The sequence below is a fragment of the Crocodylus porosus genome, unplaced genomic scaffold (assembly GCF_001723895.1).
Source record: "Crocodylus porosus isolate Cpor-Errol unplaced genomic scaffold, CroPor_comp1, whole genome shotgun sequence".
In the NCBI taxonomy this organism is placed as follows: Eukaryota; Metazoa; Chordata; order Crocodylia; family Crocodylidae; genus Crocodylus; species Crocodylus porosus.
Window position 1 is genome coordinate 42,963,136 of NW_017728949.1, and position 17,811 is coordinate 42,980,946.

At 41.6% G+C, this 17,811-nt stretch overlaps 1 protein-coding gene across 2 annotated transcripts in view; it reads right to left on the reverse strand.

The window, feature by feature from the left end:
- DYNC1I2 (dynein cytoplasmic 1 intermediate chain 2) overlaps positions 1–15,700 on the reverse strand; it is a 36,224-nt gene extending 20,524 nt beyond the window's left edge. The window contains exons 1-5 of one of the 2 annotated variants that reach the window (XM_019553684.1): positions 15,554–15,700; positions 14,333–14,450; positions 11,720–11,834; positions 5,768–5,858; positions 1,302–1,361 (exon numbers count right to left, since the gene is read on the reverse strand). In XM_019553684.1, the coding sequence (XP_019409229.1) occupies positions 1,302–1,361; positions 5,768–5,858; positions 11,720–11,834; positions 14,333–14,440 (374 nt within the window). In that variant the 5' untranslated portion in view covers positions 14,441–14,450; positions 15,554–15,700. The remainder of the gene's footprint in view (positions 1–1,301; positions 1,362–5,767; positions 5,859–11,719; positions 11,835–14,332; positions 14,451–15,553) is intronic. The other variant, XM_019553685.1, reaches the window with a different exon arrangement.
- Positions 15,701–17,811: the final 2,111 nt, after the last annotated feature.

Here is a 17,811-nt window from a genome sequence, read left to right on the forward strand (position 1 = left end):
CTGCTGGATAAAATACCAATCTTTCAAGCCTTAATAATGGTGTAACATCAGTGATTTCTGGATGACCCCACTCACAAGTTAAATGCAGCATCAGAGTTCCAATTTTTCCAATTTGAAAAATGTTCAACTACTCTGAAATTAACAAGTATTGCTGAGCCCATGCAACTATGCAGTCCACCCCCATTACCTATCCCAGACCTACTTATTTGTAACTGTGAATATTCAGAACTTTCAGTTACAATACATTATTTCTAAATAATATTCCAGAACTTAATGCTTTGTTTTCTATTTTTAAATAACATTTTATTTAGAAAGGACAATTTTGGTCAAACTAAGACATAATGCACACAGAGACATACATATGTAGTACGGTACAACCTTGTCATAATGCATCCCCATGAAATCAGTAGAAAAACTACACTAAAAGAGGGTGTTTGCTGTTAAAGAGTTAGTCAACTTGCTGCGTCATCATAAAACACAAACAAAAAAAATCCCATTCCTGCTACTGAGATGGTTAAAAGCAGGGGTTTACTATAAATAGGGTTTATTACAATAAGGTTATAGTCTCTTACAGTTCAGTCACATATCAGGCACTAAAGGGCAGGTTCACATTGAACTAAAAGAGGATCAGGGGAAGAATATAACCAATCTTCTTTTTTTTTTTTTTTTCCATAAAAATATTTTGAGAACAGGATCACAATGCTGGAACAGTCAGTGGATCTTACTTAGTTAATACTGATCTATAATCTTTACTGCCAGAAAGCAAGTTATGCCTGCAGGCTTACCTTTGAAATTCTCAACCCTTGAGTTTGTGCCACGAGCTAAAGGAGTCCAATACTACCCCCTTGATTAGGGTGAACTCCAGTGATTAATGTAGTCTATGTCCCTATAAGTAAAATCTATTTTATAAGTATTGCAAGCCTTTGAGGATGGTAATTTTTTTCCATTAACTATTGTTTACAACTTGCGGCCATCACTATGTATTTGCCCACCTTTGAATGTAGTTATATAGAGCTACTTTCTTTCAGTGTAATTATTTAAGAAGTCTGCCTTGCCAAAAAAGTCTTTAGACAAAAAAAAAAAAAATATTACTGGGGGTGGGCAAAGTGATCACTTACAACTTCAGTAAGATCAAAACTGACCACTGTGAACCAACTGCACTAAGATCAGGGACTTCAATTACTTCCCAAACTAGCATTCTTCTAAGAGTAATTTAAAAGTTAAATGCCAAAATTGAGCTCTTATATTAAATGTATATTTATAAATACATAAAAGAGGGAATAATAAAATCTATGCAATACCCCAGATCGGAATCAGAGTGAAGCTGAAGAACTGATGGATCAGTATCCCAATGCAGCGTCCTGACACCACAGGTTGAAGAACAACCATGTAGCATTAGCAAAAAAGGCCAGAGATTAGTAAAGCAAATACATACTATGAAATGTTAAAGCTATTGTAAGTTTATAGTTATTTTTTATTGTTTAAGAAACAAAATAATGCAATGTCAGTTAGTGGAAATTCAGCAAACATTCAATGCTATATAATATGCGGCATAAGTATAAAATAGTTAAAACACAAACTGACAATTCAGAGCAATTAGAGACGCATTCAATTCTTTCAGAGTTGGTAAGTTAAAGAATTGCAAAATAGCAGACACAAGTAGATAATGAATGAAAGCAAACATCCATTTCAAAACAGCTAAGAAGAATCATACTTTAAACTCGATTTTAAGGCTATACAGATCTGGTTATGTCATACGAAGGCAGATTTGTTAACATATTGCAAGCTTGCCCAAAGCATTAAATATGTGGAGGAAATTGTCATATTGGTAAAGGAAATGAGTCAACCCATAAACCTTTTGGTAGAGAAGCAAAATGCATTTCCACTGGGATAAAGAACTGCTAAAGTTTCCAAGATTTGACATTGCTGTAATTATGGGTTAAGCACTGCCTTGGGCTTATAAATGTCATCCGATTTAAAACCTAACACAATTTAAAATATTCAGATCTCAGAAAATAGCAAACTCTATACTAGCATGATCTTTCAAAATATTAAGCATATTGGAATATAAGTGATCTATAAGATCTAATATACACTTTAAGACACATTCTACTTCATATTTTAGTTTTGTCTGGAAAAGAATTTGCTTCATCCAGTGTTGCTGTCTACTTGTATGTTTGAAACTAATGTGTTATATACATACATGAAATATTAATAAGAGAACATCTGCTGATTTTAGTAAGTTTTACATCCCACCATACTTTGTAAGAATTTCATTTGTTTAGTAAAGGAAGTTGAAAAATAGTATGCAATATTTTAATATACTAGGTTGATAAAAGTTTTCTCCCTTCTGTTTCAGGAAAATTAAGTTGTTCCCATGTTACTGTTCCTAAAGATACCAAGTGGCTTCCAACAGTTTATGTACAAGGCACTGAAAATAGTTTGAGGCAAGTGCCACTTGAAAGTTGTTCATTTACCAGAAGTGTAAAGCATGAGTCAGTCCCAGCAAGTTTTCACTACCCAAGACTTTAGACAGTTTTCCTATTTATTTCTTGCAACCGGAGGGTTTCTTACATGCGTCAGAAATAAACCGTTTTAAATAAATTCCGGAACCATTTTCTTCTATCAACAATTTCAATTGGGAATCAAATTTAGTGACTTTAATCCAACACTTCAAAATCTTAAATATATTCTCCCTTCCATAAGGGAGAAATCCTTTTAGGTGCTTTCACATTACAAATCCTACCTTCTTTTCCTGAAAATGAAGGATTTCTTACTTATATAATCTTTCACATGCTGCATTTCTACAGTGGTAAAATAGCTTACCAACATCTTTAGAAAATCTTTTTGCAAAGCAGTAAAAATGAGACTGCAAGTTTCTTGCCCCCCATCCCCTTACATATAAACCATGTGATGTGTATTTTTAAAAGATGTACTGGGTTATTAAAGCAAATAAATTGCTGAAAAACCCTTTTACATTTCAGAGTTGTTTGAGCATATGTTAATCACACTGTAAGAGTCTTATGAGCACACATAAAGCAGACTTTCTTCAACTCATTCCTGTCACTCTTTATGCAGTTTTTTCATTAAGTTTATACTTTTTATGATCACCATGACATCTCAAGCCTTGCACCATCTGGTGACTTGTTTCTCTCAGAGATGTTCTTTTGAAACCACCATGGCATTTTGAGGTTATAGTTCAGCCCTTTCTTTGTGACCACAATGACATAATATACTGCTCTTTTCGCTCTCCAAGTACGTAACATGTCTTAAAGCATGCATTATCCATCTGCTTCAACGAACAGCAATCCCTACTTTTCCATATTTGATTAAGGTTTTGTGGACTACAGGCAAATACTTCACAAGCCTCTTAAGAGCACTTCATAAATATTAACTAAATATTCCCAGCATTAATACATATACGAACGCACTTAATATCTGACCCTCCAACTGATCTCTACAGCACTGAATTTTTATTCTGACCATTTGTGAGAAACACTGTAAAGGGAAAGAAAGATAGACAAACTCCAATAAAACAAGAAAGTCATTTTTTCAGCGATGACAAGGACAAAAGAAAAACCTAGGCAAATTGAAAACAGCAGCAGAGCTTAGGCCTGAAACCAGCCTATACCTATTAAGTAGGTATTAGACTCAGCCTAGATGAGAAGCTAAACCAACCAGAAGACAGTTGCAGCATAAGAATTAAACTTGTGGACAGTTTAATTTAGAAATGCAGCAGCATGCTGAAGTCAAAAGGATGCATTTTCAGCCCATCATCAAAACAATTCAGATATCTATATCCTCCAGATACTGATGTGTATTAATATATATTCAGACCTCTGAAATATAACTCTCTAGCAGTGACCAATTAAATTATTTCTGAATTCTGAAAATCCTTCTTCAAGAGTTTTTGAATGCCAGCTATCCCACCAAGAGTACATATTTTATATACAATCAGAGATAGTTCTTCCAATTCCCCTACTGTGGGTCAAGTTTTATTACCTGCTCAAACACTGACCTACTATATGATATTAGTTAAATCATTTTTCTAGCCCTCAGCAATGCCACCTGGAAGATAGAGAAAATGCTCTATTTCCATGCCTTATACGCTGCTGAAGCTATTGTGCAGGGTACTTGTAGCTGTAGAACACAGGTGGGCAAAATATGGACTGTGAACCAGATCTGGCTTGCCAAATGATTCTATCCAGGCCACAGCTGCTCCTCTGAAGGAGAACTGTATCCACCCATAGCTGCCCTGGCTTTCAGTTCCACTCACCCTTCTCCCTTACCCATGCCATAGCTGGCTGCAGCAGCAGCAGCCACTCCCCTCCCCAGCCCAGCCAGCCCTGCCCAGCATATGCTCCAAGGCATGGAGGGAGCACTGAACTCCTGGTCAGGCTTCTGCCCAGTGAGGTTGTCTGCGTGCAGCTCTGACCACGTGGCTGTTTGCAAACCAGACAACCTGGCCCTCAGTGAGTCAAAGCTCAGGTAAGGTTCTCCTCACTGGCAGAGGAGATGGTACAGGAAGAAGAGGGCCACACTCTGTCAGGCCATGGCACCATGTGGGCGCAGCTGGAGTGGCACCTACCTGACCCCAAATCTCTGGCACATGGCAGGATTAGGCAGGAGCTGCACCAGCTGCACCCATGTGGCTCACAGTGGTGCATGGGAACACAGCATGTCACTGGCTCAGCCCAGCCGCATGCTGGGGGCTCACGGAGAAGTGGGGGAACACAGTGCGGCACTGGCTTAGCTGGGCCCAGATAACCTGCAGCTCCTGGCCCCCTTCTCCCTGCACCTTTGCCCAACCCCATGTCCCTGGACAGGCTGGGCCAGTGCCATGCCTCAGGCCCTGTGGACACAGCTGGGGTGGCTCCTGCCCAACCTGGCTGCATGCTGGCACTCCGGGTGGGGCAGGGGGTGCATGGAGAAGGGAGCCAGGATCCATGGGTTATCTGGGTGCACTGTGTTCCCCACCTTATCCCTGCACCCCCTCCTCTGCCCCAAATCCCTGGCACACAGCCAGGTTGGGCAGGAGCCACATCAGTTGTGCTCACATGACCTGAGGTGGCACGCAGGAACAGTGTGGCACTGGCCCAGCCTGGCTGCATGTGACTTGGGGCATGGGAGAGGGTGCAGAGAGAAGGGGGTTAACAAAAGTTAGGTTCCTTCTACCCAGGGGTGGGCAATTATTTGGGCCAGATGGCCACTTAAGGCATTTTGGTGAGCTGTTGTGAGGAGGGGAAAAGGGATGCTGACCCAGCCTACAACAGCTCACCAAAATTCTCTAAGTGGCCCTCTGGCAAAAATAGTTGCCCACCTTTGCTGTAAAAGTTCAGGGAATGAGTCTCTCAAGATAGATTTTTTGAGCAAATATTAAAAGGAGAATTTACCCACTGCATGCCAAGTTCTTATTACAAGAAGAGAGAAGACCTCTTTCAGGCAATGTTTTCTTTCGGCCAGTATGCAAGTCACTCTGAACTACTGTTCCATAAGACATATGGCTATAGTTAAAAGTAATTCACACTTATTTTAACATTTACTTATGGCACTAAGTGTTTAAAATAAAATCCATTTCAGGATAAGTCACCTGAATTTGAGGATAAAATAAGTTTTCCAGAATAATATTTTCAGTTATTAAGCAGTCCACATTTCAAGTGTTTTATCTTAATTTGAGTAACACAGACATTCATCAATTTTTAGCTGTATTCAAGTTACAAAAGTTCCCAGAGCTATTTTAAACAACAGCTTATTAAAGTAATCATACCTGGATCCAACAGCACCGTCACCAGAGTCTTGGCTTCCAGCCTCACTTGGAGTACTCACGGATTTGGAAGATGGAGACATAGGAGGAGGGACTAGATAGTGAAATAGACAGGTATCCGCTGTTACTACTCGTAGAGGTTGCACAGCTTAGGATGTTTCCAAATTAATTTAACATGAAGTATTTAAAAAAAAAAAAAAAGTGATGGCAAACAAAATATACATGGATGAAAATGAACAGTAGAAAAAGAGGGGAAAAGACAATGTTAACATTCCATGCTGGAGACTCATGCAATTCTTTGGCATTTAATGCAACAGGGGCTTATATTAAGGAGAGAAGGGGAGGGGGGGAGAAGAAAAAAAAGAAAAAGAAAAAACACTTTTATTTTTATTTTTTAGAAAACTGATTTTTTACTGAATGCTCCCACTAACTTCAAAGGATAGTTTCCCCCACCTATAATTTGTTCATTTGAAATGAGATCAATGATTGTATTACCTTATCCCTAAGAATTATTTTCATAAATTGAACAGTTGATTGAACATAGTTTAAATTCTACTCAATTTGCCTTTGTGTCAAAATCACAATTATGAAAATATGTCTTGCTATATAATGTTCTAACCTACGCCTTTGTTGTGAGACAATGCAAATCAATCTTTTTCCTTCAAAATTTGGTATTCTGGAGCCAATATGGTTTTATTAATTTGAATATTATTGTATTGAAAACATATCCCAAGAAGTCAGTTTACTTGAAGCATTTTGGGTGAAGACTGAAAACAGAATTTAACAACATGCTTTTGGAACTGATGCATAATTAAGAATGATATGATGCAACTTAAATACCATACAAAACTGTATTTTTGTCTTCCTTCTTCAACCTAGAAATCTATACTTGTAAGAACCAAACTCATCTTTACTCTTTAACAGTCTATTAGTGCTTCAAAGTTCTTTACAGGCCTTTTTCAGTCACATGCAATATATATCCACGTAAGAATTCTCTCTTGCTGGAAAGTGTTTATTCCTCTTAAACAATTGAAGAATATGTTACTGTCAATTGCTACTTTATATTACTTGTTTCTAAAACTAACCAGAAAACATTTTGTAAAATTTAAAAAAATTCAGAATGATTTCATATCAACATGGTATATGATAAACATACCAAGATTACTGGAGGGAGTGGCAGAAGAGAGAAAAAACACAAATGGATATACCTCCAGAACAGCCTAGTGTACTTACCCAGGATATGGGAGATCTATACTGAAGTCTGTGCTCCAAAAGGGGCAGAGCAGAGTCTTGAGCCTTCATCTCCCACATCCCAGGAAGCTGCCATCACCTACAAAGTTATTGGCAATTCTGAGCTCTCTCCCTCTCCCCGCCCCAGTCCCAGTTAAAAGTTCCATCCAGAATCTGAGAATCCTTCCCAAAGCCTTCATTAAAACCAATATATTTGCATGTTGGGTTCCTATGTTTAGAAACTTGTATTTTCCCAGAAAAACCATTCAGTCAAGAAATTTTCCAACCAGTTATATTTGCTGAACAGGTGTATTTTTACTGAGTCATCACTGCCATCTGCTGGCTAATCTATACTGTGACTGCCAAAAGCCCTATTGTCTAATCTTGTATGATTGTACTACTGCCCACTGATCAACTAAGGAAAAGACTAAAATAAAACATGCAGGAAGAAAGTTTTAATAAAGTAAACTAAAATTTTCTTTTAAATTAAGTAACTGAGTTAGCTCTGTTTTCAGATGCCAAGTGAGAAATAAATTGATGGTCTGGCTGCTATGATTTGCACTGTAGTACATCATGTTATTGAAGGCTAGCTAATATGTGAAAAACCAAAATGAACTAGATACCACAAAATTATAAATACTCTTATATAACTATTTAAACAGTATGCATATTTCACACACACCCCCTCCCCGCCAGCTTTCCAGGATTTCTTTTGGTCTTTGAAACAACTGTTTATTATTTACCATTTCACAGGCTCATGAAAGGGAGCACAAAGTCAGAGATAGGAGGGGCAATAATAATAAGCCTAACTACAACATAACTATTCCCAAAGCAATCAAAGAATGGAATCTATCCTTCAAATGATTTTCTGGGCTGAATTGTGCCCCAATTTGCAGCCTGCACACGCCCAGTAAAGACACTGGTATTATACATGGAATGCAAGCTAGGTCAGATTTTGATCCAATAGCTTACAGCACAGCAAAGATACTTTTCCATTTTTAGGAATCCTTTTCCAAATAGAAAACTGCAAAAAAATGTAATGATTTTTTTCCTTTACAGATAAGGGTTAATTAACTAAACTTTACCTGAACCAATTTTTTATTTTATTTTTTAAAGAGGCACAGCAAAGATTGGTGCAAAGACTGAAGTCAAACTGCGCAGCTGCTCTATGCCCCCCCCAGTTTAAGACATCAGGAGTTATGGAAAAATCCAGATCTAACTCTATGTAAGCACAACATGCCTCATTTAGAAGTGGCTACACTTCATCCAGTCTAAAAAGGTAAATCAGGTTCAACTATCCTTAGTTTAAGAGCAACTTCTTTTTAGACAGGTGCAACAGAGTCCCTTTTTGCGCCTCAATCTCATCTTGGAACTTTATAACCAGTAACTAATAGTGGCAAAAGAAGTGGGCAGAGCAGCTGGGGTTATGCTTTAACACTGGCAGGGAACAAAACACTGCCTTTGTTTAATGAAATAGGAAGGTACTTTTCAAAACTGATGACCAACAAGTTAATTCATCATGACTTTTACCTTCAAGAAACATCTCTCTCAACATTTTAGAAACACTGCTCATCCCCAGATTTGAATCAGAATTTAAAATAAATTCATATTTCTGCAAACTTCCTCAGGCCCAGAACACACCAAATGCATCCAGACCATCCCATGAAAAGAAATGCAAAACATGCCAACACATCTCCACCACCCCCACAATTACTACACCCCACAACAGAGCCATCAGCATTCCAGGATCTTACAGCTGCACCTCCAGAGATGTAATATATCTCATCCAATGCACCAAATGCCCTGATGGAAAATATGTAGGAGAGACCATACAACAACTGTGCACCAGAATGAATGCACACTGGAAATCTATCAAAGACAAGAATACCCAATTACCTGTAGGGGCACATTTCTTGCTAGAAAACCACTCTCTCTCTCTCCAAACTCTTAGTTCTAATATTCAAAGGAAACTTACAAAACACTTCCCAGAGATGAGCCTATGAATTCCACTTCATCAACCTCCTGGATGCTAAAAATCATGGACTAAATATAGACATTGGATTTATGACACATTATAACCTGCCTGACATCTGACTCCCCAGGCACCCCTCCACTGCTCATCCCCCTACCCACTCCCACACCTAGCCTTTCACCCATTGACTCCTCAATCTACATCTTCACTGACTGCCTTCTTGTATGCATTCCAGCCCACCCTCTGGCTTCTTTACTTTTCATTCCATCCAGGAAGAGCACACATCAACTGCTGAAACTTCCTCAGCATGACAAAAGGTTTTTGAACCCAAAAGCTTGCTTAAAATTTTTTCCAACTATTTAAGTTGGTCTAATAAAATATATCAGATTCACCCAAAGAACCTTGTCTGTCATATTTCTGATGCCTTTTCATAATAAATGCAAATAAATTCTCTTCTTTTCCTCTCATTCTTTTTTTTTTTTTTTTTTTTAAATAGGAGCTCTCTCCCATACACCAGTAGATTTTTGTAAGCACTCTGCTTAGGTAGGACATTATTCTCTTTCCTTTCCTCTTTATTTTACAATCCTATGGATATGAAAAGAATGAGTACTTTTAAGACCTAGAATAAAACTTATGATCCTCCTAGTTTATAAGTGAGCTATTGAAAACTGTAGCTCAGAGGAGAGTTCATAAACAGACTGGTGCAAGGAATCCTTAAAAGTGGCACAAGGAGTTGCATTTTCTAAAACTGTTCCCAAGTTGTCTGTGATACTGCAACGCCCCCTTGTGGAGCAAGTTATTTTTAGGAAATCTCCCTATTAATAGGATGATACAGGACAGTAAGCAAATAAGGATGCCTAAACCTAGACTGTTAGAATGTAAAGTTGTAATGGATTTTCCCCAAGTAAATTATATCTTTTATTTCAGAATTAAAAAGAATGTCAAACACAGGTTTGGAGAATCCCATGCTATTAAAAATAGTATCTGGCATAAGAACTCCACTTCCCCTTGGATGTGAACAGAAAGATTAGATCAATTCTTGCCTCAGAAATTACCCAGCACACATTTTTCTTTAAAAGAACTAGGGGCACACCAATAAAGATAGCAAATTATTAACCAGCCATATAGGCCAATACCAATTTGACATCAGATTTACAGGAATGCAGCCAGGAGCTTGGAGAGCAGCAAGCCCAGATTGCGGCAAACCCTGTCTGCTGTAAGTGGTGCTGTTGAGTGCCGTGCCCAGCCCAGCCCCGTCTTCCTGTGCGTGGCACTGGGCTTGGTGTGTGGCTGGTGGTTAGCACAGCCCAGGCAGCACCACTTGCAGGGGATGGAGGCACACCAGCCAAGTGCTGATCCCAGCCCTGTCTGCTGTGAGCAGTGCTGCCAAGCACTGAGTTCAGCCCCATCCCCTGCGAGCAGTGCACCAGGCTTGGTGCTCAGCTGCTATGGCCGGCCTCAGTGTCTGACTGGCTCAGGCCAGGCAGCGCCACTCACAAGGGATGAGAGCGCATCAGCCAAGTGCCGAGCCCAGCACCACTTGCAAGGGACAGGGATGGGAACGGGACTGGGCTCAGTGCTCAGCTGGCACAGCCCCATCCCCTGTGAGTGGTGCTGCCTCGGCCACGCCAGCCATGCACCAAGCCCAGCCCTGTCTGCTGTGAGCAGCGCTGCTGAGTGCTGAGCCTGGCTGTGCCAGCTGAGCCCAACCCTGCTTGCAGGGGACAGGGTTGGACTCAGCAGTGCCACTCACAGCAGGCAATGGCAGGTTGGGCGCTCAGCTGGCATGGCCCTATGCCCTGAGAGTGGTGCTGGGCTCAGTGCCCAGCTGATGCAGCCCAGGCTGTGCTGCTTGCAGGTGACAGGGCCACGCTAGCTAACCGCCAAGCCCTGCTCTGTTGCCTGTGAGCAGCACTGCAGCACATGTCCACCCTCAGGTGCCCAGACCACAGTGAGAGTGCACAAGGGCTGGTATCAGTTCACATCATATTTTTGATGCAAAGATAGGTCAACTTATATACCAGATCTACAAAATTCCTAACTTTTGGATCAGAAAAATGGGGCCAACTTATACAACGTATCGACCTATACACCATGAAATACAGCAACTCAACATGATTTGATCAAGTGTGAGAGCCTTCTCTCCCTGCCCCAAGCTGGAAATTCCAGTTAGTAGAGTTTTCTGGTTAGTAAAATCCCATTTAACACGGATTTTACTGTATTTTTTTGAAGTGTGGCAATGAGGGGAATTAGCTAAGACGTAGCCTGAGAGAGAAAATGAAAAAACATAAAACTGAATCTCTTTGGGGGAAACAGGAAGAACAAAAAGTATGTTATTTAATGCAGAACAAAACAACTTCCATGTTGTCTGCTTATGTTTGTACTCTAAAGGACACTTATGCTGGATATGTAGCCTTCAATTTTAAAATCCACATCAGATATTTTTAATTTATGTCTCTCTCCCTCTTTTTTTTTAAAGTACTGGGCAGATAGAGTTCAACATTTTGCTAGTAGTACTGTGTAACAAAAAAGAAGTCAAATGTTTAAATTGTGTGTACTGAGACATGACGTCATGAGACAATATGTCATGGCAAACTTTGCAGGACAAATAATGGTAAGACAAACAAAGGAGACATGAATGCCAAAACTGTCAGCCATATAATTGTCATGCAGTGTATGCAAATGTCACATTCCTAAAAACAGAATATGAACAGCAGGACATTTGTCCAATATTCTGATACTAATATTCTTACCTATAGGAGACTCTGGTGTTAGCCCCATGCTTTGAAGCAATGCTTCAGCTTCTCTTCTCTTCTTTTCAAGGTCAGATTCTTCTTGTACAGAAAGAACTTCTTTTTTCTGGTCAGTCTTAAAAAAAATTCAAGAACAATGACTCAACTGGTATCACAGAACCTAGACAGGGCATTAAAAACTTTCTTGTAAAAACATACTTAAAGCATTTTTCTGTGCTTATTAGGGTTGGGTATTTGACCAGTTAAATACAGTTCAGTCAATTAACCAGTCAAATATTGAAAAAATTAGCCAATAGGTCCAAATAATACACAAAAAGTCCAAATTTTCCATTAAGCGCGTCGAAAAATTTTTAAAGGCATATTTACGTCAATTAAACTATAAAAAAATGTAGGTTGTGTGTAAAATTGCTATAATCTTTGACTGGTCAGAAAAACATGTAGTCAATTGACAATATTTGACAAGTCAATATGCCTACCTGCCACTCCTAATGCTTATAAATCAGGAGGTAAGTTGAGATGGCCTAATTTAGTGTTTCTGGCAATTCTTTCTACAGAGAAAATGCAATGGCATGATGATCTGTAAAAACTCTAATGAATCTAGAAATGTAGTTGTACCCTCAAATAAGTCTGCACTATGCAGATAAAAGATGCTACAACTACTTTTACAAACTGTTTAAACTATCACCACTTTATAAGACCTTGAGAGGATGTAGTATACAAGAATAAAGTTTACCATTTTAAAATGCAGGTGTGGCTAGATAATGACTAAAGTCATAAGGACTAGTTCTCCAAGAATTATCCTTTTTTTTTTTTTTCCTCAAAGCCAAGGTTTTGCTTTAAAGCTAGGATGTCACCACAGGATTCAGAGAATCCTAAAATGACAGTAAATGTTCTAAAGAAAGATCATACAAATCTGAATGGCAAGACAACAGACTGCACTTTGGACAGGTTCCAACAGGGTACCCTGCCATGTCTGGTATAAATTTAAAAGTTTAGCAGATTAGAAGAACATACTGTATGCGTGTCCAAAGGCCTGAATATAGATCTTCTGTTCTTTCTAGGGTGTATATGTGGATGGCATTTACAAATAAAATTTATTGCAGATAGAGAGGTTTTATGAAATGAAGGAAAGGTAAGAATGCAAAAAACTGCATGATCACCTACCTACCTCTTCATTCCAAATTTGAACAACAGGACGTTTAGGTTCACTTTAATTTTTTTTAAACTAAACTAAATTCCAACAAAAAAAAGAAACAAATATCTATCCTAACCAAAAGGTGAATGTTTGGACCACAGTGAAATGCAGGATTAAATCATATTCAGCCTCTATCATCATTTGAAGCCAAAATCCAATTAGTTATCCTCAAGCAAGTCACTGGAGCATGGAGGGAGGAGGACTCTAAAAATTAGTAATTTTCTTGTGACAATGAGAACCTTTGGCACTACCCTAAGTTTATACCAATCTATTGTAAGATTCATATTTCTCAGATTTAAAGAAATAATAATTCAAGGTGTTCATACTCAATAGTAAATTCAAGTAACTCATAGAAGACAATCATTGGGACTCTAGCAATACCACTTTTCTGGTGAGTGGTTAATCATGAAATAGAAATCCTTAAAGTAACTAGAAAAAACAACTTAGGTCATCTTATTCTCTTCCTATGCATACACTGGTTAAAGATTTTTCCTACCCCGATATGCATATATGCAATGCTCTTAATTATACAATTACGCTTAAATCAAGATATTCCCAAACTTCATCATTCCTAAAGATGTACCTAGTACATCACACATGATTCTCAGAAAGTACAGAGAGACAATAAATACATTGCTCTAAGATGCCTGGGATATAGATCATATATTGAGATCTCTCTTTTCTAATGTCTGAATCATTCTGCTAGGAGTTGCCCAGCACTCAGCCACATGCTAATTTGAGATTCCTGCCAGCTCACAACCCAAGCATGGAAAAGACAAGAACAAGGGCCCTGATTAAGTAAATCACTTAGCTTTAAGCATACACTTAAGTCCCATGCTCAAGAGCTTTGCTGATTTGGAGCCAATGTGCAGAGGCAGCTCTCAGCAGAAACCTGCAAAGTATCAACACTGACCATACACTTCAATAATTTCCTGGACTTCTTTGCCAACTACTGATTGAGTCTAACATGTAGAAGATGTGCTCTGATTATTGCGCTGACTGAACAATTCAGGATGAAAATTAAAGGTGACACTATTAGGTTGGCAGCATGTGGTAACTTAACCACAGAGTCAGTGTAAAAGTGTATAGAAGGACATAGTGAGAACTACCCTGGAGAAAGTACCATGCTATTTGATTTCTGTATTATTAAAAGGGAGTATTTCCCTTTTTTTTAAACTAATTTCTCACATAAATAGCAAGCAGACTGCTTACATAGTCAATTCAGAACACTTTTTTTTTTTTTTTTTATCTGTTCTCATATACCAATATAATACTATTATGTTTGGATGCAATACTACCTAGAAGTTCAAAACAAGCAACTAACAAGGAAATAGTTTGATTATAAACAGGATGTTAGGCCCTCTTGACTAAATCTAGACAAGAAGTATGATCTATACAGAAAAAAAATTCAATCTTACTTCTTTTTTCTTTCTTTCTTCCTCTTTTCTCTTTTTCTCCTCCCTGATTTGAGCCAAGCGTTGTTTCTTGCGCTCCAACTCTGCTTTCAGTTCACTTTTGTCAGACATGGCTGCAACTCTGAGCAACAGAGAAGCAATCAGTCAAACAAGTCATAACAGACAGCAAAGTAGTTAATATAGCAATGTCTTAAAGAGGCACCTCAATATCACACCAGCATATTTAAACTTCAGCATATTTTCTCAAGACCAAAGCACCCTCTAATTCCACAACAGGTCACTCTACCAACAGTTTGCCACAGGGGTCCTCCACAGGACACAAGGAAGGAGAATGTCCACAAAGTTAAAAGCTTTTGCTGTTTAGATTTGTCTGTTTCAGCTGTACAGTATGTGGCTATCTTACAGTTGTGTGTGGGATCACACCTGAACAGGCAGTATTATTACTAAGCCACAAAATGGGTACTCCATCCCATGAGAGAGCAAGACCAGAAGGGCATAAAACACAGGCAGCTGAAAACGCTTTTCTTTACTACTTTGTTTCAAGTTTGCTGAGAGTGTGTCTGAAGTCTTGTTTAAGAGGCAAAGACAAGGGGGGGAGGGTAAAAAACGCACGGGAACCAGGTGTCCTGCTGCAAATGTGATAATACAGCTGCAACGGGACTGGCAGAGACTTCACCCCCTTCAAGTACCGAAGAGAAATTTGTGGGAAAAATGCTAAAACGGAGGCCAGAAGAATTGTGAGGGCGGGGCGGGGCCGGGCCGGGGCCCGCAGGCAGGGCCCAACCTCTGCCCGGCCAAACACTGTGACGAGCAGCCGAAGGCGGAGGAGCGGCGGCGACTCTACCCGGTTAACTTCAAGCGGGAGCCGCAGGCAGGCTGCTCCATAAGGGCTGCCAGCGTAAGCCAAGAGCAGCAGACACGGCAGCCCAACCTGGGGGGCAGGGAAGGGAGGCCTCGGCGAGGAGACTCCAGCACCAGGGGCGGGCCCGCGGGCACCGGAACAGCGCTAGCGGCAGAGACCAGCCCGGCCACCGTATACTGGCCGCGGGGAGAGGCCAGCTCCCCGGCCCGTTCCGGCTCCGCGCTTGGGCGCGGCCACCAAGACTCCCGGGGGGGCGCTTCCACGCCTGACACCGCGCCGGAAAGGCCGCCCCCACCCGCCCGGGCCGCCCCGAGCAGACACCGGCTACTGTGGCCACCCCCCGCCTCGCGAGCGGCCCTCACCCGGCACCGAGGCCTCGCTCCCCTCCAATCGGCTCCTGGCCGCGCCGCCCGACTCCGTTTTCGCCCCTTCACAAAGGCGTCGGCAGAGACGGGCGGGAGCTACGGCAAGTGTAGAGGGACAGACCAGCCTCGCCAGTCGCAATGCGCACGCGCAGATATCCACCGTGCGGGAGGAGGAGGAGGGGGAACGCGAAAGTGTCAAGCGACGAGGGGGTGCGGACCCTGCGGGGCCCACGCGGCTCCTCGGAGCGAGACGCTGGCAAAGAGTTCAGGAGCAGCATCTATAGGACATAATATGCGACCGAAGAGCCGCCATTGACTCGAGTACGGAGCGGACCGATGCGACTGCAACTCCCAGCGGGCAGTGCGGCCGGCCGCACAATGCAGCCCGGGGAGGGTGAAGCAATGCATCCTGGGAGCTGCCGCCGAGCGACCGCGCCTTCTCGCTAGTGCGGCATGCTGGGAAGTGTAGTTAGGGCGGGGAAGGAACTCTCAGGGGCTGGGTCCGTGCGGAGCGGGGTGGCTACCAGTGCAGGGCTCCAGGTTGGGAGCGCAGGTCGGCCGGCGGCGCTGTGACTAGCTCCGCGCGGAGGAAGCGGGGGCCGAGCACGCCCCTCCCTGGCTGGCGCGAGGGGGCAGTTACAGGTGGCTAGAGCTAGGGCAGGCAGGTGACGGGAGGCTCCGTAACTTTCGGACTGCATCGAGGAGGCCAAGCCGTGTCCGTGGACAGATCTGTCCATGGCACGAGCTCTCCTGTCCGCCGCTGTGACAAGACGGGCAGAGAGCGGCGTGCGAGCAGGGAAAGGAATCGGTCTGTCGGCCACGAGGCTGGGAGCTCAGACAAAGGAACAGTAACTTAGAGAAACCGAGGAGGCGGTGCAGTAGCTGCAGCTGGGGGAAGCTTCTGTGTAGGGGCCGCACACTGTTCCTCCTCTATATGGTACACATACCTACCTATATAGAGATACACAAGCTACACACACACATCCCTATCTATATAGAGCTCGAGACACCTCCATCTGCATATAGATACATAAGATTCATGCACACCCCTATTTACATATATATATATACACACACCTATCTATATATAGATAGATACACACTTCTATCTATAGATACACACACACACACACATACACACACCCCATCTAGATATAGATAGACACCCCCCATCTCATGGAATCATAGAAAGTTTGGGTTGGGAGGGACCTCAGGAGGTCATCCAGTCCAACCCCTGCTGAAAGAAGGACCATCCCCCAACTATCCAATCCCAGCCAAAGCTTTGTCTAGCCGGGTTTTGAAACCCTGTAAGGATAGAGCTTCCACTGCCTCTCTAGGTAACCAGTTTTAGTGTTTTACTACCCTCCTAATAAGAAAATTCTTGCCAATATCTAACCCAAACTTCCCTTGCTGCAACTTGAGACCATTGTTCTTCATCCTGTCATCTGCTGCTACTGAGAGCAGTCTAGCTCCATCCTCTTTCAAACCCCACTTCAGGTAGTTGAAGGCTGCTGTTAAGCTCTTCTCTAGACTAAATAAGCTTAGTTCCCCCAGTCTTTTCTCAGAAGTCATGTCCCCCAGCCGCCTCACTTTTTGCTGCCCTCCGCTGGAGGGCACAAAACTGAACACAGTACTCCAGATATGGCTTTACCAGTGTTGAACAGAGAGGGGAATAATTACTACCCTGCCTTCTACTGGACTTCAGATCAATGCGGCTATGTCCACGTGCAAGATTAGAAGCCAGGTTAGATGCCAGAATAGTTCACATGTATGACAGCAGGCACGATTCTGGGTTTGCACATTAGATCCAATCATGCCTTATTGCCATTGCAGGGGGAACCCGACCCTAGGCTCCCCTTGCATTAACAAGAAGCAAGCTCCCACAGTTGTGTGGTAGTAAATTTAGTCAGGCTTCTGGCCTACTTGACTAGGAAAAGAGACAAAGACCAGAAGAGCTGATAATCCTTATTTCAGCTGCATGTTCTGACAAGGAATCCTGCATATCTTATTACCCTGTGCACAGATGTCCAATTGAGTAAACTTGTTTTGGTTTCTCCAAGGTCGTACTTTTTCTCTTTCTCTGTCTTATGTATAAATATGTGTGTAAGCTTATAGAATAGGAAGATTCCTTTGAAACAGACAAGTGGGTGATTCCCCTTGCTGTATGAAATCCTCCCTGTGATAACAGTATATCCCTAAATAAAAAAAGCTGGCTCTGTCAGTTCTGATTCAACCACAACGTGAAGTTTAATTTC